Source organism: Eurytemora carolleeae, unplaced genomic scaffold, assembly GCF_000591075.1.
Source record: "Eurytemora carolleeae unplaced genomic scaffold, Eaff_2.0 scaffold11, whole genome shotgun sequence".
NCBI lineage: Eukaryota > Metazoa > Arthropoda > Copepoda > Calanoida > Temoridae > Eurytemora > Eurytemora carolleeae.
The window spans coordinates 576202-602728 of NW_019396030.1; the positions used below are offsets into that span (position 1 = coordinate 576202).

General features: G+C 31.9%; 1 protein-coding gene across 3 annotated transcripts; it reads left to right on the forward strand.

Moving 5' to 3' along the window:
* The first annotated feature begins 155 nt into the window (after window positions 1-155).
* LOC111695865 (transient receptor potential cation channel subfamily V member 5) lies at window positions 156-26041 on the forward strand. Of its 3 annotated transcripts, XM_023465332.1 has the most exons (36): window positions 267-562; window positions 1630-1738; window positions 1789-1859; window positions 2915-2954; window positions 3711-3716; window positions 4509-4605; window positions 5294-5345; window positions 5533-5566; window positions 6055-6091; window positions 6724-6782; window positions 9884-9957; window positions 11728-11752; window positions 11888-11971; window positions 12684-12755; window positions 14108-14226; window positions 14862-14952; window positions 15208-15264; window positions 16497-16571; window positions 16735-16805; window positions 17335-17409; window positions 17507-17612; window positions 18525-18592; window positions 18819-18854; window positions 20161-20229; window positions 20409-20517; window positions 21013-21120; window positions 21418-21579; window positions 22216-22296; window positions 22741-22892; window positions 22946-23023; window positions 23395-23427; window positions 23493-23522; window positions 24185-24252; window positions 24830-24994; window positions 25071-25280; window positions 25455-26041. In XM_023465332.1, exons 1-36 carry the CDS (start codon window positions 507-509, stop codon window positions 25544-25546), a joined length of 2871 nt encoding a protein of 956 aa, XP_023321100.1. In that variant the 5' UTR covers window positions 267-506; the 3' UTR covers window positions 25547-26041. The 3 variants fall into 3 exon arrangements, with proteins under 3 accessions (XP_023321114.1, XP_023321100.1, XP_023321107.1); XM_023465346.1 differs by lacking the exon at window positions 23493-23522 and having other exon boundaries at window positions 156-562; XM_023465339.1 differs by lacking the exon at window positions 3711-3716 and having other exon boundaries at window positions 268-562.
* Window positions 26042-26527: the final 486 nt, after the last annotated feature.

Below are 26527 nucleotides of genomic sequence, written 5' to 3' on the forward strand. Positions count from 1 at the left end.
TTGGTAAAATTAAAATTAGAAAATAAATGTTAAAAAATAATTTTTTCAGATAACTGAAAAATTAGATGTGGAAAAGACACAGTTTTAAGTCTTAATTAATTACATGGGTTGGGGGTAATACTTTAAGCCATTGAGAGATAGACTTGTAAATATGCATATATTTACAAAAACCTTAATTTGTGTTGGGTTTCCTTAATATATTTTTTTTCTATTTATCCTGTTTGTCCTTGTAAACAGGATAAATAATATCTCGTAGAGCACTCATTAAGTGTTCTTGACACCACGAATACTAAAATTGTAAATTTTAATAAAATAATCTACAGAGAAAATAAATCTCTTGTCTGTGGAAAAACCTGAAAAATAAACACAAAAACGGGTTTGTTTAATCAGAATCTCTTCCTTTTCTCTCTTACATACAAGAAGAAAGGATCGACGAACCTTTGAAGAACTTTTGAAATCCTTACTTATTTATTCTTTTCTTTCAGCTGGTTTTTAAGATACTTAAAATGGGTAATTGTATGAACAAGAAGAACATTTTTAATCCTGGAGCAGTTTTGGATAGGTAATAAATTTTCTAAAATAAAAGTTCATATCCTTAGGTTAATTAGAGAAGAAAACCAAGATTTACTCCATCAACTTGCTAGAGCAATAGATTCTGGGATATGGCTCCATGGATTCCGGGTTATTTCTCCAGGTCCTGGGATGTTTCTCCAGATTCTGGGATATTTCTTCAGATTCTGGGATATTTCTCCAGATCCTGGGATATTATGCCAGAACCTGGGATATTAATCCAGAACTTGGGATAATACTCCAAGGATCCCGGGATATTATTCCAGATCCAGGGATATTTCTCAAGATCCTGGGATATTGCACCAGATTCTAGGATATTTCTCCAGATCCTGTGATATTACACCAGATCCTAGGATATTTCTCCAGATCTTGGAATATTACACCAGATCCTAGGATGTTTCTCCAGATCCTGGTATATTACACCAGATCCTAGGATATTTCTCCAGATCCTGGGATATTACACCAGATCCTGGGGTATTTATTCACATCCTGGGATATTACACCAGATCCTGGGGTATTTATTCACATCCTAGGATATTTTTCCAGATCCTGGGATATTTCACCAGATCCTAGGATATTTCTCCAGATCCTGAGATATTACACCAGATCCTAGGACGTTTCTCCAGATCCTGGGATATTACACCAGATCCTGGGGTATTTATTCACATCCTGGGATATTACACCAGATCCTAGGATCTTTCTCCAGATCCTGGGATATTACACCAGATTCTAGGATATTTCTCCAGACCCTGGGATATTACACCAGATTCTAGGATATTTCTCCAGATCCTGGGATATTACAACAGATTCTAGGATATTTCTCCAGACCCTGGGATATTACACCAGATTCTAAGATATTTCATCAGATCCTAGGATATTAAAGGAATTTAAGAACGTTAGAAAAAATATTAATTAACAGAGGTTAGATGAAAATTTTTTACCAATTTTACAAACACCGCACATAAACACATCTCGGAATTATTTGAAATCATTTGGTAACATATTTTTTTATATTCTAATCAAGAATAAATATTTGTTTGATCTCTGAATATTTTACAGAGTTATTGCCAGTGCTAGCCCTGAAGATGATTGTTTACTGTATAAGCTTGCTAACTTCAAGAAAAGTGGTCAGCTGGTCGAAGCTTTTAATACAGGAGGTTCAAAAGAGGTAATTTGAAAAATGATATATATAAATTGTTTAAATGATATTATTTCCAGGTTGAAAGGATTATTCGCGAGAAACTATATCCACTGATGTACAATCAGGGGAAGGGAGAACTAATAACCAGGATACTTGTCTTAACTCAATTATAGATAATCATAACAAGGGATGAGACAAGTGAAGACGACTTAAAACTCTTCAAATATGACAATCCCAAGATTAGATTACGTCGTCTATCTTGAATGTGGTCTTTAAATGGCCTATTTAATGATTTGACAAAAAAGAAAGAAAGGAATTGAGTATTTGCCACAAGCTCAAATTTTCTAATCCCTATATCTTTGGAATCTGATGGTGTAAACCTTTAATATTTCAAACTTAGATTAATTGATCTGACAGAATTTATAGTTTGAAATTTGATTGCAAGAATCAAATCCTTTATAGTTGCAGGAAATCAAAAATGTAAGGAAACAGTCAGCATAAATTCCGTCCATTCGCCTTTGAAGTCTCATCCTTTGTGGGTAACCCTGTACAAGTATTCTTATACAATACACAGATCTAACTCGTCATTACCTATATTTATTGAATAAAGTTTGCTCTTGACCTTTTTATAAACATAAAGGAACTGATTTTTTTTTCTAATTTTTTAATCCTTATATCTTTGCAAAACAATGTCCTAACATGCATGCAGTATGCACTTTGCAGTATGCAGGTATTAAAAAAATCCCGGTTTTGCACTTTTTCATGTAAATTCTACGTACCGTATCTATTTATTGTGTATGGAATTTACTCAACCATCCTAACGAGACTAAATAAAGCTTAGTTCAATTCAGCTATATAAAGTTATCTAAAGTCGAAGGGTGTTTTAAAAAAATACTACAGTTGATCCTTAAATAAGCCATACATCGAAAGAATTAATCAAATGTCGTATTCTTCACTGTTGCAGATTTTTAGTTTTTCAATTAAATGATTGTGTGAAGCTCTTTAAAACTGTTCCCGCATATTCATGGCTATTTATTTATTTTCGCAAATACTGAGATTTACGTAAAATAGTTTAAAAATATATTTTTTTTAAATCAAGACGACATTTGATAAATTCTTTTGATGTATGGCTTATTTAAGGTTTAACTGTATCAAATTCAGGGATCCTATGAGAAAACTCCATTTTGAGTTAAGATGATTTAGGACGGAATATCTAAGATGGAAGTACAGGAACAATGAAAAGGTGAAATTTTTTATTTTTAAATGGTGTTTAAAATTTTCACTTTTCTATCACAAATTAGTTTCCTATTAAATCATGTCAGCAAGTCGCTTTAAGCAAGTGCCGCCAAATATTAGATTGATTATTTGAAAGGAAGAAGACAAGAATGCTTACTATTATTTTGAAAATTGAGAAACATGTTTAGAATATACTTTTATAGTAAACCTGAGATCCACTAGGTTCTTTTAGTTTCAGTTGTTCCATAGACCGGAGATGGAATTTAAAGAATTTGAGCCGCGGTTTAAATCCGCCAAAATCCGCCAAAACCCGGTTTGAATTTAGCGCGGGTTAAATCTTGAAACATTTGATACAATTTTAAGTGGAACGAGCCACATTTAAACCGCGGCTTAAATTTAAACCGCCGCTCAAATTCTTTAAATTCGGCCACTGGATCTACTTTTTAGTCATAAATCTTAAACCCAGTTAGAAAACAATACAAAAATCGGAATTTTTGACTGAATCTAGAAATCAATGAAATGGATCTCGGCATTCCCAAACACTTAAGATCTATTTTCAAAATCAAATGCAGGCTTTTGAATTATCTACTCCCTTTTAAAAAGATGAAACTAAAATAAAAGATATATCTTTATGTACAAATGTAAGCCTGAAAAATTTGCTTTGAAAAAACTATTAAAAATTACAATTTCGCATCAATATTTTTGAAAACATGACCGAAAACAAATTCGACAATGTAATGTTTTCTTTTTTTGTGTGCTGCAGAATAAGGTCAGCTATCAAATAAATATTATAAAAATTTTTTAAAATAAATATTTTTACAATTTTTAAAATTCGTAACTATTGCCATTATTTATACTTATAGCTTTTAAGAGCGCTTCGCGCCCCCTTTCCTCAGTTGCTCTGAAATTAGCCATTTTTAATCGTTCTCAACTTTTTTTTATAAATTAACGCATTTAAAAAATAATAAATATCGTCATTTTTGTTGGGTAAAATTTTAGACAAATTGGTCGGGGGTTCCTGAGTTATGATCGGTCATTCAAACAAACAAACAAACAAAGATTACTACGTTATATATAGATACTATTTAGTGATTTCAATCATAGAAAGAAATTGAGCCTTTGCCACAAACCCAAATTTTGTAATCCATATATCTTTGCAGCCTCATGATGTAATCCTTTGATATTTCAAACTTAGTTTATTTGATCTAACAGTATTCATAGTTTGAAATGTCTAAGGTCTACGATTTGAATTGCAAAGATTACATGGGATTAAAAAATAATCGAATTTGTAGCAAAGACTCCAATTATTTAAATTAACGCTTAAAGTGTATAATGTCTAAAATAAGTTTCAGTTTTAGACATATTTCATAAAGTGAGTCAGAATTTGTTTTTATTAATTTTAAAATGCTTACCGGTATTCAAATATTTACAAAACTAAAGAAATCTCATTTTTTTAAAGCATAAAATTCCCATACTTAAGAATACTCGCAAATGTAAGGAAATCGGTGTTTTCACAAAATCTCTTAAAACACTGGATTTTATTGTGGCATGCATTTCTCAGATAAATATTGAGGAGAAAATGAAAACTTTATATGATCCTCTAAACTCTTGGGAGGATCATCAAGCCTGCTGGAGGATGCAGTACAGGGGATCTTTAGGTTAGTTCAAAGCCGTTCATGATAAACATTTGTTTTTGAACGAATCCATGTTTACGTTTGCAAAAAAAATTGCTTAGCTCACGCCAATTTAGCTCATAAAAGAGGTTGTATAATAAAAATATCGTAAGCTTCAAAGACGTTGCTTTAGGAATTAGGAACATATGCAACAAACTCTAATGTTTGGGCCCTCACATCTTTGCTCTGACACTTCGATCTGAACGAATTCAATATTCTAAAAATAAAGGTATAAGTATCAATTGGCAAAGATTTAAGGAATATAAATTAGAATTTGTGGCAAGTGTTCAGTTCTTTTCTGTTAAAACAAATGTCAGAAAACCAGCTATGTCACCGCTCACCAAGATCAATACTTTTGATTTAAACAAAAAGATTATACTAAGCTTTAAGGACGCTTCGCGCCCATCTTTTCTTTCATTTGTAAACATTTTCTCTTTGAATACATTTTCCAAAATTGTATTTTATTAGAAGCGATTTTTTGGAAATTAGATCATCATTAAACCTTCCCTGGGGTCACGCGAGGTCCCACAAAATTTTTTTGGCCCGATCGGTTTAGCCGTTTTGACGTTTATTGGATACAAACAAACGAACAAACACCAAGACAGACAAGCAAAGTATATATAGATGGCTTGGCTTCTTGCTGTTTATGTTCGCAAACCTATATTCAATGCAGGTGAATCACTACTGCATGTACTTATCATCTGTGACAGTCCTATTCACACCAGGTTATTTTTCAGAGAAATATAGAAATATTGCATCAACTTTTCAATTTCATTTTTCCACAATAATAACATAAGACAAAAAGTACAATTGATATTGATAAATTTTCTTGTTTAAAATTTACAAGTTAGCACTAAAGTTTTATCACATTTAAAATAAAAAATAAGATAATGAATCTTTAAATAATTACAGGATAGCTCGGCTGCTGCTAAAAGTGTTTCCGAAGGAACTTTCAAGCTTTGTTTGGAAAAAAAAGAAATTAGAATAAACATTCATTTAAAATCTTCAAATCTTATTTTACCAGTATGGCGTTCCCTTTAATCAAATGTTGCCCGATGAATAATACCAATCAAAAACAAACAATACCTAATTTTTTTTTATTTTTGAACGCCTTGTCTTTTATTTATGGTTGTTTTAGCTTTCATTCATATAAAAAAATATTTAACATTTTTATAAAAATGTTTTCCGATTAAAAAGAAAAGTAACAATACATAATTTTGAAGGTTCTACAAGAAAAAGTCAGCTAAATTAAACAGAAAAATAATAACTATAAAAAGCAAGATAAACATATCTCTTGATATTTTAAAGCAAAATAAATATGAACAAAGTTTAATTCCAAATAACTTTTGGTCTAAATTGAATTTGTGTGTTGAACCATAGAAAATAGAAATTCTTTTAATTATTCAACAAAAAGTTTGTTGTTTTTGCTTCTAGTGTGCCTTAGATAGAGTAGAGGGAGAGGAATATCTAGGTAAACTGTATACATGGAACCGTAAGTATAACTTTTGCAATATAAAGATTATCTTTAAAATTCGGTGATGGTGATGGACCAAACCTCTGTAGAGTAAAAAAGATCACTTTTTTGTCACCTTAGAAAAACCTCAGAGATAAAGGTTTAAGTGGAACTGTTTGAATTGTTTATTTCGCATTTTAGATAAGTTTTTTTCTATAATTCATAATTTTATATTTCTTAATGTCTTATTATGTCCATGAAATGTTCCAAATTATAAAAGGGACTGTAAGCATAAATTCAAGTGACTCATGCATATATCTCATAAATTATTTGAATTGCCGCAAACGGGAGTGTACGCTAGCGTACATGAACTCAACTCAGCTATACGTTAAATGGATATTTTGAAAATGCTGAATATTCTATGTCCTTAAAGCGGTTTTCAAAAATTTGAATGTAAATAATTTATTTCTGCAACTTCTAGAAAGTTTACAGAAACATTACTTAAATATAAAACAGCTTGCAAATCAAATGTTTAACAATTGCAAGAGTTTCTTGAGATTAATACGGATGAGTCCGACATGTTTGATCAGTCAAAGCATTTATGAAATTAAGGGTCACTTGAAATTACGCCTTTTAATATTAATGTGTAGGCGCAACCGGTTTGCATCTAGCTATTGCATACGGTAACGATGAGTTAGCAGATATACTGGTAAGTTACAAAAGGAACATGAGTCTTTGCCACAAATCCAGATTTCTATTCCTTATATCGTTTCAATCCGATGGTGACAACCTTTGATATTTCAAACTTGGATTATTTGATCTAACCCAATTCATAGTTTGAAATATCTAAGGTCTCCAACATTGGGTTGTAATAATATAGGGATTAGATAGAAAACCCGAGTTTGTGGCAAGACTCAATTTCTTTCAATTTTGACTGCTGGAATATATACAACATGCTCCTGGGTTGTTTTCCTATCAGAAAATTTCATATTCGGTTTAACTAAAACTACAATACTTGGCCGGCGGGTAGGAATAATCTCCACAATCATCATCCAAAGAATTTAAGATTGAATCTCGAGTAATCAGTTTTTTAATGAATAACATTCACTTCTTCATTGTTTTAAATGGTTCATGGGCCTTGGATAAGGGAGGGAGTGCAGAGCCGCCATGAGCCCTGTAAAATGACTTCAAAGCCTACGAATACACAGAATTTCTTCCAACCCCCGTAAAACCATCTTCGCGCCTCTATCTATTTCTCCAAGCCTCTGTCTCCGCGCCCCGCATTTTAAACTGCGAGGCATGGAGATAGAATGGTGAAGGCTTGGAGAGTTAGCGAGAGGAGCGGAGACGGTTTTGCCGTGCTTGGAGGTCATTCTGTGTGCCATGAGGCTTCAAGGTCATTTCGCGGGGCTCATGGTGGCCCTGCACACCCTCCCTCCTCGGATTCATAGACCAAAAACTATTCCTATAGCTCTTTATTTTGATATTCTCCTGGTCCAGCTTTAGTGAGAATGACGGACAGGCATTATGTGTGAGGGTTTACAACAACTTTCAATTCTCTTGGACTATCGTAAATGGCTTGCAATAGTTTTGTCCTCATTTTCTAGGGACTATAGCCCCATTTTCCGCACGCTTCTTTTGTTGCTGATGAGCCTTGAACAGTAACAGGTCAGATTTCCACAAGGCACAGTTTAATTCCAGCTGACGCAGAATCTATTTTATCTGAAGATAGCTCGGAGAAACCCATACAGTTGTTTTAGGCTCGTAGATGTATCCCAAAGAAAATCTCGTTCATCTTGACGTATAGACACTGGAAATTAGTGACAGAGGTGCGGATGTCTATGTTTGATGTTGGCGATGAACTGACGATTTGAAGTAGAGTGTATATAGTCAGCTTTCCAATAGGACTGGCCCAGTTTGATTCAACTTAATCCATCTCGTTTATTTGAAGACAATGAAGGTGTTCCATGCTCGTAGATATTTCTTATAGATCGTGAATACTTGATACAGTATAATAAAAGTGCGACTGTTCACGTAGAATGCTTAAAGAGAACTGACTGATTTCATATTTGAATTGGCGATATTTGTAAAAAATAATTTGCGCCTTTCTAAGATAAGTTAATTAAGTGTTAAATGAAAAATCCCGTCAGGTTTCAATAAATTTTTTATTAATGTTTGCACAGGTTAAAACCAGCTCTTTACAAAGGAACGTCATTTACATATGACAAAGGAACTGAGTTTTTGCCACAAATTCAAATATTCTTACCCCTATACCTTAGATATTTCAAACTATTAATCCTGTTAGATCAAATAAGCTAAGTTTGAAATTTCAAAGGTTGCAGAGATATTTAAATGAGAAAATTTGAGTTTGCGGCAAAAGCTCAGTTCCTTACAAATTAGAATCAATGGAAATTAAACCCTTGTCCGAGTGATTCATTGACTCCCGAGAGAAAATGATACATTTGTGTCGCCTATTTTTTTTGCATCTCAAAAATGTCTGATGTACAATTATGTATTTAGAAAAGTTCGTTTTCTATATTACAGGAGGAAAAGTAAGACATTTGTTGGGAGGCAAAAAAATAGAATACGATTTTAATATTGTCACTTTATTCTCATGTCTATAGGACCACCAGTAGACTAGAATTGAAAAGACTGAATATATACACTTTTTAAATAGTCGGTTTGGAAATGTTCTATTGTCATGAATTTCTTTTAATAAGATATTCAGATAATTAAATCAGATATAAATTCAGTGAATAATGGTAATTACTCTAAGTTTAAACAGAAATTATTTCTCAAATGAAATTAATGAAAAGATGAGAAGATTTAGAAATCGAAATTGAAATAAAATAATAGACAGAGGCCGCATTTAAGCCGCGACGACGAAAATATGGTTGGTTCCACTTAAAATCTTATTAAATGTTTCAAGATTTAAGCCAGCACTCAATTTAAACCGGGTTTTGGGGAATTTTGGAAGCGGCTCAAATTATTTAAATTCGAACTCAGCCCGCGATTTAAAAATTTCGGCTCGAGTCGTAATTCCTTGAACCCGACTTTAAGACCCAATCTTCGACCCAACTTGACGATAGCTTGTGTCACGTGATTAACAGGTGAAAAATCTTCGGCTCGACTTAAGGAGTTAGGCCCAATGAAAATGAAAACGACCTTGGTTGGTTTCAGGGGAAAATAAGGCTCAATGTTAAGTCTTGTTCTCATCAAAACTCGGAATGCGCCAATTCCTAACATGAAAATCCGCCAAATAGAATATAAACCGGTTCTTTTTAACTCAATTCTGTGGAAAATAAGATGCAGCTGAATTCGAAAGCTCAAGCCGTAAATAAGGCCTGACGACAGCTTAGACCTGAGTCGTATTTACCCGATTTTTTTTAATCGCAGGCTCAGGTAGAGCTGCAATATTCTCGAACATTCTGAAGAATTGAAAATATTATTAAAATAAATGATTTTTAATATTTGAAATTACTAACACTTTGATAAGTAATGGCGACGAACACGAAATTGATTAAAAATAGATTAAAAGTTCGTTTTCTTAAAAGTTAATCGCAAGTCAAAAACTTTGTGTTCTGAAGCTCGGGTTTCAAGCATTAATCTCCATTTACAAATTAATTCAATTCCTCTTTCATCAGCTCGTGATAGTCATACCCTGCAGGGATAACTTTAATGAAGCTATCCAGCATTAATCCCAAAATTTAAAAGTGCCCACATATCGAGATCAAGTGTTCAAGATTAACAATATCCGCACAAAATTTCTGATCTCTGATCACATGATTTTAACAGATAATATAACTCCAGGTTAGCTGTGGGGCATCAATCCGAGAGAGAGCCATAGGAGTCTTTTTCCTGCCCAGAGATCAACAGAGCAACAGGAAATCTTACTTTTAAGCAAAACTTCATTGAAAACAATAACTGCATCCAATCCACAATAGAGATAATTTAGTTTTTCAATCGATAACCCTGCGGCATTTTTAAAAAACAATTCACGTACGTATAAAAAATAGAAAGAAAATGAGTTTTAGACACACGCTTTAAGTAAATTGAGGAAAACTTAAATTACTGATCTTTTGATAAAAATGAATACCTGAGATGATTTTGTATGAAGCTTAAAATTTTACTCTTGGAATATTCCTAGACTTAAAGAAAGCTTTTGATTGTTGTGATTTAAACATTTACTTTTAAAAAACTAATTCATTATGGTTTCAAAAATGTGGCCAACACCTGGTTTATTTATCTTCTTAATAGAGCTCAATATGTATGTATAAATGGAGTATTTTCAACAGAAAGAATTATAACATGTACAGGTGTTCCTCAAGGAAGTGTTCTAGGGCCCCTGCTGTTTCTGCTTTATATAAACGATTTGCCCCTAGCAACATCTTTTTTTTACCAGCCTGTTTGTAGATGATACTAGTTGTTTAAAGTTATCTCCTGACATTGCAAGCCTAATACTTGATGCAAACACTGAACTAAAAAAAGCAGCAAAATGGTTTCAAGGAAAATCGTTTGTCACTAAATATCTCCAAAACAAAGTATATAGTATTTAGAAATAGAAATATGCACGTTGACCCCAACAGTTGTTATATATTAATAGGAAATGAGATACCTTAAAGGATTGGTATTTGATTATGACTGTGTGAACAAATATTTCAAATTTGTTGGACTTAAACTTGACGAATTTTTAAACTGGGATTTTCAAATTGAACATATCTCGAATAAAATTGCTAGCTCAATCTTTGCATTGTCTCAAATTAAGAATATCTTACCATTAAACATTCGTCTACTTGTTTATAACTCTCTTGTAAGGCCTCATATTGAATATGGAATTGTTACATGTGAAGGGGTTAAAAACTCTAAACTGCAAAAAATCAGATCTTTGCAAAAAAGGCAATCAGAGTGGTTAATAATAGTACTTTCAAGGCACATTCAAATCCATTATTTTCAAAAATGAAATTTCTTAATCTTGATGATACATACAAACTTTGTGTTCTGACATTTATGCATGGATACTTAATGATAACCTTCCCTCTTCCTTCCAAAATATTTTTTTTTCCTTTCGTACGATTGCATATAATGACGTTTGGATTATAATTTGAGGCATAGGATCGTTCAAAAATACGATTACCTCACTTATCCCTACCTAAAAAGGAACTTTTTTTCCAGATGAACATTGCGAATGGTTTTCAGAGAAAAATAAGATTTTTATCGTGCATTTTTTCTTAGAACACATGAAAAGCCAACTTAAAGGGAGTGTTCGCGAAAAATGAAAGGGGGTATAGGCATACGGTGAAAAAATAAGTGCTTTTGATCGCTACTAATCTTACTTCTATCTGTTGCGTCTGTAAAGAAAAAATTTTTAAAAACGAATTTTACTAAATAAGGTAGCATCCACCCAAATAGAGAAAATTGCAATCCACCTATAGCCCCTTTCATTTTTAGCCCCTTTAAAGTTTGTAAAATGATAATTTTACAGGTCTTACATTTACAAATCAATCAAGTTAAAGTTGCATTATCTATAAATAAGAAAATAAAGATATATACTATTATATATACTCATAACTTTATAGGATCAACATTCATATTATTAGTCAAAATAAAGTCAAGTAAAATATTATCTATATGGTTTAAGAGTAAGGTTTGTATAGACCAGTAAAAAATACAACCTATGAGGTAAGATCTAATTTCTTTAACTAGGTTCATTTTTCAAAATTTCTTTTACCGTCTTTTCCAATTTATCCAACTTTGTCCCCTTGAAGAATAGATCAATTTAAATTTAAAAGATGTATGCCTATGTTGAATATACAGGGGTTGGCGTATATGGGCGAGTATCCGCTAGCCTGGGCTGCATGTTTAGGAAATGAAACCATTTATAATCTGCTCTTAGATCAGGTAAACTCGACACTGCGGTTAAAATGACTATACTATTAGAACTAGTATACATGAGACAACGGAAAAGTAAATTGTTGTCTAATTTCAACAATTTATCTTAGACTGTGGCCTGCTTCTAGCTGTCCTATAATTGGTAAACTAGAATAGTATACATCAAGTTTATCTGTCTAAATCAAATTAGACAATAAATTCAAAGTGTTTATAGGTTAGATTCCTAAAATTCCTTAAATTAAAATTAATATTGTAAAATCTGCCTGTAAGAATTTGCAGAATGAAAACAGGACTTCAACTCTAAACTGTATTTAAATTGTTCAAATAATTTTAACTCTGCAATTCCTTGTGTGCGCAAACATGACTGCGATCATTGAATTCAAATCTTCACAAAATAAAATAAATAGATAGGAAAGATGCTGTCTTGAGGAAAAAACACATTCAGGATAAAGATTTTTAAGTGATTAATTCAACATTAGTTGGTAATTCTCCTTGGTAGATATTTGAATTCTGAAAAGATAAAAATCTAAAAAATATTTTTTTGAAAAAGAAGATAAATTGAAACCCTTAAACACGGTTTCTTAGTTATGTTTTTACTGTAAAGAATATTAAAATGTTCTAAGTTAATTTTCAATATTAAGAAAACAGATTTTTAAAGTGAAATGTAGAAGTTTGAAAAATGAAACAGATATTCCGTATAATACTGTTCTTTACTACACAGGACGCAAATCCTGATGATCAGGACGCATACGGGAACACAGTCCTTCACATGGTCGTGGTCACAGTACAATTGGTAAATATTCTTAATGTTTATGCACCATGAGCAAACATAAACAATGCCAAGAGGCGCAACTCAAGTATTTTGTAAGGGAGGTGGAGAAATGTTTAAAGCAATTAGGAACTAATTAAATCTTTGAATATTGGATTTTTTAAGTTCATTAATGTAACTCCTCGCTTTGTAAATGCATGTAAATAAAAAGACATTGTATTGCATGATAAAAAAATGATTTATGAAATATTTAAAGCATATCTAAGATAAATGGAAGTTTATTCGAAACGCTTCAAAGTCAGAATTGAAAAGAAATAAAAGAAGCAAAAGAAATATGTAAGAAAATCGAATCACACGGTTTACACTGAATTCTAAAGCATTTTGAAATTGTTCAAAAATTGACAACTTTTTTTAGTATCTGTCTCTTTTTTGCTTATCATGTACATTTATTTTTTATGAATTCGCAGAGATTAGGGATTCGGTTTGAGGTCTCCATCTGAACTGTGCACTCTTGCAATTGTGTAAGTGCCTCAGGGAAATGAGGTTAAGGGATTTTATTCAATTACAATGTTTGCCTGCTGCGAATCATATACTCGACTATACCTACTATTTTGTTAGACATTAACAACATAAATGTTGAATATTAATGTTTCATTTTAACTTTGGATGCTATTAAATTAAAAAGTGAATTAAAAATAAAGGAATTGAAAAACTCAAATTTTCAACATTCTATGTCTTTGAATTCTTGTAGATGATAAAACCTTTAATATTTAAACTTAACCTTTGTGACAAAAACATTTCTAAAAATAGGTGGCGATTAACTTCTGTAAAAATAGCTATACTCGTTATTTGAGACCGAGCACGGGTAAACAGTGGGAGTAACTATGAGTAACCTGGGCAACACTGGGTTCTCAAGCTAGTTTGCGTTTAAAGTTAAGACAATATGTTTTAAAGTTTTAAAGTTTTAACCAAAAACTTTAACATTTTAAAATCCCTGCATTATTGAAACTTGATGTAACTATGAATTATGTTTGATTAAATAGTCCAAGCTTGAAATCTTGAATGTGTATACTATCAGGTTGCAAAGATTTAGGGATCAAAGATTTGAGTCTGAGGCAAAAACTTAGTTTCTTTGTCTCGAATAAGTCTCAAATTAATGCTTAGTGAGATAACTCAGAGTAAGGCAGGGGAATTTAATTTTCTAAATTAAAAAGTTAGAATAAAACCGAAAACCACAAGCACACAAAATTTAAAAATGTTTAAATAGAGAAAGCTGAGAAGAAAATATTTAGATTAGATTAAAGAAAAAATGTAGTTTTAATGCAAGTGCAGAGATTAAAAAGGAAAACTGGTCTGAGTAAAATACTTTTAATTAGGGAATGTATGGATACGCTCTACGACACCCCAGGAAAAATGCGAACCCTAATATAAAGAACAACCGAGGTCTCACCTCCCTAACACTGTCGTGTGAACTAGGTCGGGATAATATATTCAGGTATTAATTAATTTCTGATAATATATTCAGGTATTAATTAATTTCTGATAATATATTCAGGTATTAATTAATTTCTGATAATGTATTCAGATATTGATAAATTTCTGATAAAATATTCAGGTATTAATTTTTTCTGATAATATATTTAGGTTTTTATCTCTGATTTCTGATCATATACATACTTCGATAAAAATTAATTTCTAATAATATATGTTTAGGTTTTAATTTGTTTCTTATATTATATTCAGAAATCGATTAATTTCTGAATATACTTTCTGCAATTACATAAATTCTGGAATTAATTATTGTTTATTTAGTCATTTTTCTAAACTTTTTCCTGTTCGTCCGCCTGTTTGTCTGTTTGTTTGATTGATCAAAGCAGCAAAGGAATTGAGTTTTTGAAACAAACTCAGATGTTCTTATCAGTTTATCTTTGCATCCTTTTAGTGTAAAACTTTTATATTTCAAACTGAAAATATTTGATCTTACAGAATTGATAGTTTGAAATGTCTAAGGTCTACGACATTCGGTTCTAAAGATATAGGAATTAAAAATCATATTTTGTGGCAAAGACTCAATTCCTTTGATCTAAATGAAGCGTCCTGGGTTTTACTATTTCATTATATTTACCTCAGAGAGATGTTAGAGTTATCTTGCAAAGAGTTCTGGAGATATTCAAATATAACCTGCTGCGGTTATCCTTTAGGTGCTCTAGATTCGATACAGGTAGGAGATGTTACAGAACAGACAAAAACAGAAGGGGATAAAGGGATACAGAAATTTTAAAAATCTAGTTCTTGAAGGGAAATTATTTATTTTAAAATGAACCAAATTACTTAATAATTAGATATAATTATTGTGAATGATTTTTTTTATATTTAAAATCCATATATCATTGTAATATACAAAATAATATTGTAATATATTGTAACATCCCGAAAAAGATTTAAAAAATATGTTCTTAATCTGATTTTTATTTAGCCTGACGGTGAAACTAACTGGGGATCAGCACTCATGATAATTCTAAACGGTACCAAGGTAATTTCCGGGGAGAGAAACAAAGGAGTTTGATACACTTAAAGGAATTGAGTCTTTGCCACAAACTCTGAATTTATAATCCCTATATCTTTGGAATTCAATGTCGCAAATCTTTGATATTTCAAACTTACATTATTTGATATTACAGAATTCATAGTTTGAAATATCTAAGGTCTACGACATTGGAATCCAAAGATATAGGGTTCAGAAAAGTAGAGTTTGTGGCAAAGACTCAATTCCTTTAGAGATAAGAAACAAGGTCACATGAATTGAACACTCTCCCCCATTTCTAATTGTCTAATCTCTATATCTTTGCAATCTGATGGTGTAAACTTTTAATATTTCAAACTTAGATTATATCTTCTCACAGAATACATGTCTATCAGGTTGCAAAGATAAAGGGATTAAAAAGTAGAATTTGTGTCGAGTGATCAATTCTTTATTGACGGAACTACTAGTGCAACTTTGCAATCTCTTAACTTTTCTATTTTCAATTTCCGTCCCAAGAATGAGCACAAGATTAGTTAAGATATTAGAATTTCAAAACATCAATACCTCTTCAGTAAACGAAGTTACGTTTAAGCAGTGCAAGATTTCAATCTAAAATGAATTTTTCTTTAGTAGAATCTGTCTATATATGTATAAAATCTAAAAATGAATGAATCTATGAAATTACTCTATGAGTTTATAAATCTATAGAATCTATGAATCCATTTTCCATGAATCTATGAATATATCAATGTATAAATATGTGAATCTAGCTCTGAATCTATGATTGTGAGTCAATTTCAAGGTTTAAAGGTTTGATTATTTAGTTTTTTTCTTTTGGGATTATAAGATTTATGTACCTTCCTAATCTTCTCTACCTGATATACCATGTACAAAGTTGTACGGGTACGTAAAGAACAGATAAAATTGTTACAGGTATGTATGTACTGCACTTTAGGCAGTCAACTAAGTGCAATAGGTATTTAGTTGGTGGTACGTAAATGATTGTTTGTACAAACAGAGTTTGGAAGGTTTATCGAAAAATTTTATTTTTCAGTGGATTTTGCCTGAAAAGTGTATATGTAAAAGAATATTCGCGATTTACTGATTTATTATTCAACATTGAAATTTATTCAAGACAGTTTCACAATAAATCGTCCAAACCAATATATTATCAAATATATCTAAAATGTCTTTTGAACACAAAAAGAGAAGAATTGGGAAACTTTAAATCATGTTTTTAGGAAGAACACTTGAATATGCTTGAAGGAGGAATTATAGCAAAACTTCTCGAGGAGAAATGGAAAACGTTTGCTCAGGTTCTCTTGTAAAATACTAGATTAGAAACAAAAACAAAAATGAAAAATATGAGCAAACAAAAAAATAAACATTGCAATGAATGTGTTCTAAAGATATATTTATTTGTTGTATTTTCAAGATTTTCTGGGGTTTACTTTTGACAGTATCTAATGTTGTTTACAGGGTATGTTCCTGAAAAGGACTTTAATTCTACTCCTGCACCTGATTACTATGTCGACTGCAATCTATACTAGGTAATATAAAAAGTCATTTATCTACAAAACGTACTAGTTATAATATGCTAAATATGTATCTAATACTCTAGTCCCTGATTTTTTATATCTTCTTCAGTACGTTAAACGATATTATTTTTATCTTGAGCAGGAACCCATTGGCTTTGCCTGAAAACTAAGTTTTTTCTACGAAAGTCGACCTTTCTAACATAACTTTAATACCAAACTAAGAACATTCCCGCTGTTCTACTGAGTTCCAAAATTAAAATTTGAGGCAACTCAGTCAAAGGGTTCATGAGTTATGATCAGACATAAAAACAAACAAACAGAGATTACTTTTTTATATAGATGTGTCCTTTCAAGTATTCCAGGTACAGTCCTTACCAGTATAGTGTCTTATATCAATTCTTCTATACTGACTATTTACTCTATCTGGGGTGTTATATCTCATATATTCTATACATTAAATAGCATATCTAAAATAACAGATTCTAGTAAACTATTTACTCTGAGGCCGAATTTAAAGAATTTAATGTGATTTGTCCTCAAGGCCTGACATACATAGCAGTCTTCTAAATGGGATCAAACCTAGAACAGGAGAGATGTCAAGTACAGATATAAGCAGGTTAAATTAATTTTATAGTTTATTTTTTCTAGTCCATGATTTGGCATTTTATTTTGTTTGACAGTTTATATAAATTATTGCTAGATTTTTATTCAAGATACTGTTTTGAAGTTGCAACTATCATCTCCGTTCTAACCTTTCTAACCTTTCAACTGGGAGGAGAAATAAAAAATGCTGGGGTTTCGAGCTTCTGGAGAAATCTGGTAATATAAAGCTTAACTTCACTAATGTATTGATTGAATTGATCTAAAAAGCACTGTACAAAATTTAAAGGGTGTCTAAAAGTGATTAGGGTTTTTCGTGAATTTTTAAAGCTTTGATAGTCTCAAAGTTTGGTCCTGGTGCAGAACTTTAAAGTGGGTCTGTTTTCTTACAATGCTTGATTTTACGCATTGTTTTAGTTGTAAACAGAGTCAAAATAGCAGAATTATGGTTTTATCTATTGATGCAGTCAATGTACAAGTGTTTAAGTGGTGAAATTATTAAAAATCTAAGTTATTGTTCTTCTCTGATATTTTAATAAAGCTTTTAAGCTTTTGTACTCCTGGCAAACTGATGGTGGCTATTAAAAGCCGTCTGATTTAAATGGCGGGAATTTATCAGTACGTTACAGGTTTTTAACGGCAATATTGGTCCTTTTCATAAAATTGTATGCATGTTTTCCATAAATAGTTCCGTTCCCTTTTATCTTTCAGTAATGGTGTTTTTTTTAAATTATAAAATAAATCCAAATTTTGTTTAATAGATCGAATAATTTTGTCTATTCGTTACAATAGGTTTTCACAGAAAAATATTAAATGTTTAGTGTGTCTCAATAGTTAGTGCAGAACTCTTTAAAGGATTACAGGAATTTCTTTGAACATCATTTATCATCATTGTTTAGCAGGTTTTAGATGTTTTTAATTTTTCACAGGATCTTTGTATATGTAAAAACTGCATTACGCCGCCAGAGGGCTAGAACTTGTTTTCTAAACAGTTTAGTTTGAAGGGTTAAGGATTCAATTCTTTTTTAAAACCTAGAACCTTGTTCAAACCTTTCTGTTACATATCTTTTGTTAGTCCCTAAACTTATAAGTGATTTTAAGGATACAAAATTTTATTTTCAAAATATTTAGAAATCTTCTCCTCCAAAAATGATCTTTGTAATTTCCAATCTTCTGATCCTTGGATGCATACCTCTCAGGTAGACATTAAATCTTAAATAGATGCATAGAATGACAGATAAGTATGACAAATGTCATGTTACTGTATTGAGCTGTTTTAATTATTTTAACGCGCTAATGCTGATATTTCATAAACTAATATATATATTCAGGTAACTGCACGACCTTGATTTTACGTGCATTTTTTGAAAACTCAAAAGCAAACATTTATCAAAATTCGTGAAATGTATTTACTCACCATTGCAGGGTTGCTCAGTTGGGAGAAGAATCTGCATTTTACAGGCAACATTTTAATTGATAAAAACTCTTGCAACCTGTTCCTGAATCCATTTTCCATTCTTTCCCACCCTACTCATGTATTAATTCTATACTCTTCCCTACCCTACTCTTATATTAATTCTATACTCTTCCCTACCCTACTCATGTATTAATTCTATACTCTTCCCTACTCTACTCCTATATTAATTCTATACTCTTCCCTACCCTTCTCCTATATTAATTTTATACTCTTCCCTACCCTTCTCCTATATCTATTCTCCATTCTCCCTTACCTGTTTTTATCTATTTTCCATTCTTCCCTACCCTGCTCCAATATCTATACTTCATTCTTCCCTACCCTACTCCAATATCTATACTTCATTCTTCCCTACCCTGCTCCAATATCTATCCTTCATTCTTCCCTACCCTACTCCAATATCTATCCTTCATTCTTCCCTACCCTGCTTCAATATCTATCCTTCATTCTTCCCTACCCTGCTCCAATATCTATCCTTCATTCTTCCCTTCCCTGCCCCAATATCTATCCTCCATTCTTCCCTACCCTGCTACAATATCTATACTCCATTATTCCCTACCCTGCTCCAATATCTATCCTCCATTCTTCCATACCCTGCTCCAATATCTATCATCCATTCTTCCCTACCCTGCTCCAATATCTATTCTCCATTCTTCCCTACCCTGCTCCAATATCTATCATCCATTCTTCTCTTCCCTGCTCCAATATCTATAATCCATTCTTCCCTACCCTGCTCCAATATCTATAATCCATTCTTCCCTACCCTGCTCCAATATCTATCCTCCTTTCTTCCCTACCCTGCTCTAATATCTATTCTCCATTCTTCCCTACCCTGCTCCAATATCTATCCTCCATTAACTTAAAAGAGGGACTTTCACACAGGCACTCCCTTTCTCCTATTTTAAAATCATTAAACTTAGGTATCCATCAAAAGTTAAGTTTATCTAATTTGATATGGATATGGTCTTCCTTGAAAGGAACTAAATACTTGTCTAAAATACTAAATTTCTAATCCTAATATCTTTAGAGCCTCATGCATGAATTCGGAAAGGTATAATAGTCAACTTTAAATTATCTGGGTTTGGATGATTAGAGTTTTAGGCAAGCATGTATGTATGAATGTGATTCAACTTGAACCAGATTCTTTCTTAACTACATAAAAAAGGAGTAACTGAACAAACTGCACCAAGTTCATCTCTTGCTATCTTGGTATAATTGTCACTCTAACTTAATATGCAATAGTGACAACCAATGCCTTGTCTATAGTTCTTTATTTTAAAGTCCAATATTTAGAACTAAGGAGGAAGCTCTGCTTGTATTTGCTGTGCCGGGATCCTGGTTTTATCTCATGTTCTTTGCAGGGTAAGCTTATCAAACTTTCTAGGGTTAAATCAACATTTAAAGATTTTCTTTTCATTACAACAAATGAAGTTCAGGTATTTCTATAAAATGCTGTCCTTTCTTTACTTTCATATTTGCACAGATTTAATTTTATCTGATTCAAATGAAAATAAAGTAATTTTATAATTTCTGTACGACAGGGCTGTTAAGCTGACAGGACCCTTCGTAACGATGATATTTTCAATGATTACTGGCGATATGTTCACATTCTCTATCATCTACGTGATCTTCCTGTTTGGGTTCTCCCAGGTATATTATTAGATCTATCATGATACATGATCATGGTATTGCGCGCTAGTCCCTGATGATATTGTTGCTTTCTTTTCCAGAACAATTTAACAATTGGTTTTTTAATCTATATATAAATTTGGCTTGTCTGTTTGGGTGTTTGTCTGTCTGTTTGTATCCAATAAACGTCAAAACGACTGAACCGATCGGGCCCAAATTTGTTGTGGGACATCACGTGACCACAAGGAAGGTGTATAAAAAAAATTTGTTTTAAAGGTTTTTAATTTTGTAAAAAAAATTAAATTCTTGAAAATCGGCGATTTTTTTTTAAATCCGCAAAACTTTTTTCTTTAAATAGAAGATGGGCGCAAAGCGACCTAAAAGCCTAGAAAGAAGGGCGCGAAGAGCCTTGAATTTCTAGTATTTAAAAAATTGGATACTAATGATTGTGCTTCCTTTATCTATCTTTTTCTTTGTATTGTGATTGTCCGTTGAATTGATTAATGTTTTTGTCAGGCATTCTACTTCATGATGAAAAGTATGGATACAGAGGGTTCAGAATTGTATGATAAATATACAACCACTTGGATAGCACTTTTTCATATGACACTAGGAGAATACGAGGTAGATAGTTTAGTTAGTATTCGTTTAGATTTATAGTTTTAAAAATAAAATTATTATCTTTTTCTTAAAAATACTTTGTAGTCTAAATAAAGACGATTTTTTCAAACTTAACTTAATTATGTCAGAGATACAAATAACAATAACCGATCCTGTCCTGTAAAACAAGTTTTAATTTTTATTAAAATAAAGAAAAACTATTGCAAAGTTTGAGTTTTACGAAAAGTTATCTATTATACTATCCAGTATCCACTCACAACCCTCAGCACTCTGTCACAATAAATTGAATTCATTTTGTAGTATGATCTGCTGGGTGAGAGTCCATACCCAAACATGGCGAAAATTGTCTTTGTTCTTTTCCAAATCTTAATTCCAATTCTTCTTCTCAACATGTTGATTGCTATGATGGGAAACACGTACGCTACAGTCATTGAAAAATCAGAAAAGGAATTTCTAAAGCAGGTATTATTTGTTTCTAAAGCAGATATATCAGGTTTTTTAAAGCAGGTTGCATTAGGTTCCCTAAGCAGATTGTATTAGGTTCCTGGAGCAGGTTGTATTAGGTTCCTAAAGCAGGTTGTATTAGGTTCCTGAAGCAGGTTGTATTAGGTTCCTGAAGTATGTTGTATTAGGTTCCCGAAGTAGGTTGTATTAGGTTCCCTAAGCAGATTGTATTAGGTTCCTGAAGCAGGTTGTATTAGGTTCCTAAAGCAGGTTGTATTAGATTCCTGAAGCAGATTGTATTAGGTTCCTAAAGTAGGTTGTATTAGGTTCCTGAAGCAGGTTGTATTAGGTTCCTGTAGCAGGTTGTATTAGGTTCCTGAAGTTTCAGTTTGTATGTATTGTGTGTAGTTATTTTATTCCTAAAAAAAGTAATCAATATTGGGTTAAATAAAAATGAAATTTTTATGTTCTAATTATATCTTAATAAATTCACTCTTCATAATTCATATTCAACATCTATTCAAATAAAAATATAGGGCTCAGAAGATAATTTTTCCAACGACAGTTCAACATTAGTAATAACCCTGAGAACAATTTATTTACGTTTTGTAAGATTCTGATATTAAGACGGATCATTATTTATATTATTTCTAGTGGGCGAAAGTAATCATGTCTATGGAGAGATCTATTCCACCACATCAGTGCAGAGAATATCTAGAAGCATATTCTATCACGGTAGCCTTTAAAAAGTATATAAATAGTCTGAAAAAAATTTAGGATTGGGATCTTCCCAAATGAGGTTTAGCATTACTTATTTCATGAATACAATGTCAAAAAACTTAAAGAGTAATTATCTTTTTATTCTTTAAAATGTTAACTCTGTGACATTTTAACCTTTTTCTACTAATGACAGAATATCAAAACTCTCTTTTTCAATGCTGTAAAAATCTACAATTTTCATTTTAAAAAGCTGTGGCTACACGTTGTCTTTTTTAAGATGGAAAAAATAAAATATTTCATACAGGGTAACTTCCAGGAACCATGGATATAAGGGTTTCATTTACGGGGATTATAGGACACAGGGGTTCACTTACGGGGGGCCACGCACACAGGGGTTCACTTCAAGGAATTATGTTGACGGTTCTCTTAAGTTTATAAAAAATATGAAAGATTATTTAGCTTGGTCCTACAGAACGCGGAGTGATGGTCATAAAATCCAAGGATAAAACTCGAGCTCGTCAAAGAAAGGGCGCTTTATCTAATTGGAAGAAGACCGGGAAAACCGTAATTAAGTATCTGAAGAAAAGAGGGATAAGTGGAGATGATTTGAGGTAAATACAGATATTTAATATTAAACCAGTATTTATATTAAATATAAAACTAGACGAGAGATGTGGGTTCATGATGAAGCAGAGACACCCAAAGCTGCTCGAAAGAAGAAGGGGAGAGGATATGACATATCGTAAGATTTAATTTCACTTTTTTCATTTTCAGTACTCCATACATAAATTTAAAAGTAGAATGGGGAAAAGGGATTTGGTTCGAATTTTATGAAATTTAAAACGTTGAGGTTTAAACTAGATCCAGTATTTCGCTTGTTCTTCATACAAAGTTACACAATTTTGTTGTATTTTACTTCATTAGGTTTTTTTTCATAAAGAAAACATTTATTTTAAATAAACGCATATAAAACTACAATTCAAAAACGTTGTTCATACATTTCTATTATCTTAACCCTGGAAATATCTTTGTGGATAAATTTTAAATTACTCTGCATTGTAAACTGAAAATAGATACAGTTTAAGTTTTCTCAATCTTAAAGCTTTTGTTTAGATTTGCTTTAGGAGAAGTAGAACCAAAACTAACGTAAGTAAATAAATATTTTTTAAATTCTTATAAAACATGATCAATTTTTAATTTCTTGTTTTTAGTATGGAAGAGACAATTCGACTTGGGCTTGAGTAAGAGTTAAATTTTTCTTCTACTAAGCTAAAAACTATTTAATTCTTCGAACAAAACTTTTTCATTTAGTAAAATGTTATTCATTTTAATTCTTTTTCACATTTTCTAGATTATCTTTATAAAGTTTCTGTTTAGGGGATTTATTGGTAGGGTCCTCCAAATAAAGTTTACATTTAACGATTTCTAATATCAAGGTTATAATGCAAGGAAAGTATTTCAGAGATGTACGCATCTTTTGTACTGCAGTGTACTGTCTCTGAACGGTAATGTAAACCAAAGACGGATGGCAAAGCCTGACATGGGATCCATCTTTCATATAAAAAATCAATGAAATATTCGGATCATAGGAAACTAATATGTCAATTATCAAAATTATCAAAATTTAATGCTTTTAACCTCCTCGGATACGAAACGAACACTGATACATCTATTCTTGTTTACAAATTCCGCCCAGAGAGAACTGGTTTCTATATGTACGCAGAGTATACGCAACTGCAATTAACTTTCCTTGCATTATAACCTTGTTTAATATAGGCTTATAAATCATTAAATGATACATGCTCGCAAACACTTTGTCCATTATATTTTCCTTTGCCTCCAAGGCCCCTTTTTCTAACTACAAGCACTGATAATTTGATCTGATATTTTTAACATGTTTTAGCCCTCTTACAGTAAAAGCAGGAGGTTCCGGGAACATTATACCACGAGGAGCATCAAACCAAGATTTAGGTACATTATTCAATTGAGTTGTTGATTTTACGAGCTTACTTTTTTCATAGCCGAAAGACTCGTTAGACACAAGTAACCATGGATTTATGTCAGGTCTTTTACAAAATTTTAACCGATTTGGAGCTGTTGGAAAGAAGAACACAAAACTATTACGTTATACAAATGCATTATTTTTGGCTGAGGCGTACACAGGGGAGGAGCTATGGGGTATCCCCTCTCCCTGGATTAATAAAATCTATGGTTTTCAGATGGGTTTAATCCACCAACTAGTGCTGAGCCCTTCCCTCGGAAGAAAAATAATTTAGCCCCCTGGACAAATTCCTGTATAAGGCTCTTAATGTTTTTAGGATTAATTTGAAGAAATCGTTTTTTTTTACATTTGAAGGATTATCGACTATTTTTAACAGGGTTGCTTGGGCTTTATTTACTTTAAACATTTTCACAATTTAAAGCGTACAAATCGAAAAATATTAAACATTTTTAAGTTTGAAATTTCTTTTTCTTCTTTCAAAAAAATCAAAGCTTGGATCAAGATTTGATTAGGACTTAGATCAAGAATTTAATTTTCCTTTTTAAGATTTTCTTTGTGAACAAGAAAATGGGTCTTCTACCACGGGAAACTTTGACTCAGACGGATTTCTCTCTTCAGCTGATAACCGTCTTCAGTCTGCATCAGCAAATATTAGACCCACGTCTACAGATTCAAGGCTACCACCCATAAATTTGACAGGAAGAAAACCAGGTTTAGTTTTTTTTTACTTCTTAGTGCACACGGTACAATTGTTGAATATATAAATGATTGTGATATCTATATTAAGATGAGGTTGGAGCAATGATGTCAGAGATCTCTGGATTAAAAACTCCACGGGGCGGGATTAAGGTTGACCGTGAGCGAAGGCGGAAAGATTTATTCAACAAAAAAAGGAGCAGGAAAGAACTGTCGAAAAGACTTCTTTCCATGGATTTCTCATTGTTGGAGCAGGAGCAGAAACAGGAATCTGACAGCGAGGAAGACGATATATATACAGGTGTTACTTTAATAACGTTGGAAACTTCTTCATTCTTGAATTATTAAAAGCTTTCGCAACTTGCAAGTTCTGCAACAACCCATTTAAATATTTAACACAAAAGGAATGTGATTTCTTTCTTCAGACATGAACTTAAAAGATATTTCGAAAACAGCGATTTTATTTTTATTCTAGGTTCACGGGGAATAGAAAACCCTGCATTCTTACCTACTGAGGATCCGCCTTCATATGGATCTTTCACCGTAGTTTCAGAGATACCGGAGTAGTTGTCGTGTACCATTAGAAACCAAAGTATCCTTAAAGTTTTAGAACTACCAAGTAGTTTTGTGTCACCAAGATACTAATGGAAAACTGAGTAGTTTAAGTATCAATGGACTCCAAGTTAACACCTATTCATTAAACCCCTAACCTCCGTAGTTTTAGTAGCTTTGAGTAATTGGGATGATTTCAGTTTTATAAACAGATACCAAGGAACCCATAACATTATCTATTCCCTGTATCGAGATGTGAATCTGAAGATTTAATTCTTACTGAATATCTTTGGATACTCTATTTCTGCGTTTCCCTTGAATAACCTGAAAGCACCTTTTTTTCAGAAGGTTTTCCATATTATAAGAAGCATTTTTATGTAAACCTCTGCAACTAACTATTTTTATTAAAGGCACATTAATATGTTCTTTTAAATTTATATCAATTGATATAGTAAATGTTTATAACTTCTCCTTATGTATCCAAAAACAAAAATAAATGGTTTTATTCGAGATTTTAATTTAAAGTTTGAGCTGGAATCTTCTCATTTTTCCAAGTCATTTACCACAGTATTGAATAGAAAAATAATAGTCTTTATAAATATCACATGTTGTTTGAATGTAAGATGAAACTTGGCGTCCAAGGTTTATGTGCATCATCTTCTTTATGATTAATTTTTCATTTTTTCATCACACCCAATATAAAAATATTTACTTGTGGTATTTAACCTCCTCCTATTTGCTGGCTGTAAACCTATGTTCTGTCTGATTCTGTAGATTTTTGTATAATAAAACTTCCAAAGACAAAACTTGAAAATTCATATCTGCAGTCCGTCATCAGTCCAATTATTTACAAATATATGTTTACAATAAGAACCAGAAAACTGTGAAAAAGCCCTCATTAACGTAAAATTAAGTGTTTTTGATGTTGTCAAAAACGAATTTCGCATTATTCTGTTTTGCCAAAAATGCGAAATTTAAACAAGAAAGCGAAATTTC